Below are 1,502 nucleotides of genomic sequence, written 5' to 3' on the forward strand. Positions count from 1 at the left end.
TGGGGTGGGCGTGGGAAGGAGGAGAGACAGGTCACAGCACGAGGGGGCCTGGCCTGTGGGGCGAGGCGGAGCCCCGGCACGCCAGAACATGCGAGGGGGAGGCTGGGAGGAATCCCGGGGCAGGAGCTAGCCAGGGCCCGCCCCAACAGGTGAGCCGCACGCAGGTGAGCTGCGCCCATGTGCGCACAGACGCGGTCCTGGCCGGCCCGTGGGGCTGCGCAGGAGGTGGGGTGCAGCCTGCGGGGCGGCCTCAGGTGACCGCCGGCTCTGGCTCCGGGAGGGGTGAGGGGCAAAAGCAGGGCTGCAGCCGGCAGCGGTCAGCCGGGGGCCAGCCTGCCTTGGTCTTACGCCAGGTGTCGGGGTGAGAGGCCAGGGTGGAGTGGGGTGGAGCCCTTGTTGGTGAGAACAGAAAACCACCGTTTCCTCTCACAGTCCCTGCGTGGCCCCTCGCCACGCAGGAGAGGGGTGCTCCCGCTGCTGCTTCTGGCCCGTCCCCTCACCTCCCCCCGCCCGGCCAGCAGCTGCTGCCCCTCTGCCCGCCCGCTCGGCTCTCCGGTCCTTTTCCTCTCCAGCTGGCCGGTTTTGGGGCTTGGGCAGACCTAACGCGGGTGCAGGCCAGCCCCCTGGGCACAGACACGGGTGCTCGGGGCTCAGGGACGCGGCTTCTGGCCTCGCCCTTCTCACCGCCCTGTCGCGCGCAGGGTTCCGAGCCCGGGAGGACCCGACCGCCCGCCGCCCGCGCTGGCCCGCTGCCCGGGGCTGCCCTAGGACCCGGCCTGACCTCTGGGCCCGTCCGCCCGGGAGCCGTGTCCCGGCCTCAGGCGAGGCGTGAAACTGGAACCCTCAGGGAACATGAGTGAATTTTGGCACAAACTGGGCTGCTGTGTGGTCGAGAAGCCCCAGCCGGTGAGTGTCCCCAGCCCCACCAACGCCAGACACCGGTTACCTAGGGGAGCCGGGCGCCCCCGGGGCTGCTGGTGGGAGCCGTCAGCGGAGCTCCTGGACCCCAGAAGAGCGTCTGTGGGGTCCAGGGCGCGGGTGCTGAGAAGTGGCCCCCCTGGCCTGCAGGGCCGGAGGCGGAGCCTCAAGCTGTCAGCCTTCCCCATTGTGCCCTCATCAGCCAGGGGTGACTTTGCCACGTCCTTCCTTGTCTGGGCTGCTCTCGGGCTGCTGCCCCCTCCCCCCGTGCCGCCCTATTTAGGGTGCCCAGCCCTGTGTTTGGGCCTCCCGAGCCCCTTCCCACCCCCTCAGCCTCGCGCCAGGCCCCATCCCTTCAGCTGATGCTCCCCACCTTTGCCCTGCAGAAGAAGAAGAGGAGACGGATCGACCGAACCATGATTGGGGAACCCATGAATTTCGTGCACCTGACGCACATCGGCTCTGGGGAGATGGGGGCCGGAGACGGACTTGCCATGGTAACAGGGCGTGGGCGCCGAGGCGGGGTTGCGGTTAGAGCGGTTCCCCTTTTTGAAGGTTCAGGCTGGGGCCGAAACAGTGCACGC

General features: G+C 69.8%; 1 protein-coding gene across 1 annotated transcript in view; it reads left to right on the forward strand.

Annotated features, from left to right (window-relative positions):
• The first annotated feature begins 662 nt into the window (after positions 1-662).
• CDC42SE1 (CDC42 small effector 1) overlaps positions 663-1,502 on the forward strand; it is a 2,952-nt gene continuing 2,112 nt past the window's right edge. The window contains exons 1-2 of the mRNA XM_004689548.2: positions 663-906; positions 1,305-1,415. Of these exons, the coding sequence (XP_004689605.1) occupies positions 853-906; positions 1,305-1,415 (165 nt within the window). The 5' untranslated portion in view covers positions 663-852. The remainder of the gene's footprint in view (positions 907-1,304; positions 1,416-1,502) is intronic.

Source organism: Condylura cristata, unplaced genomic scaffold (genome assembly GCF_000260355.1).
Source record: "Condylura cristata isolate star-nosed mole 26May11 unplaced genomic scaffold, ConCri1.0 scaffold00026, whole genome shotgun sequence".
Taxonomy (NCBI): Eukaryota; Metazoa; Chordata; class Mammalia; order Eulipotyphla; family Talpidae; genus Condylura; species Condylura cristata.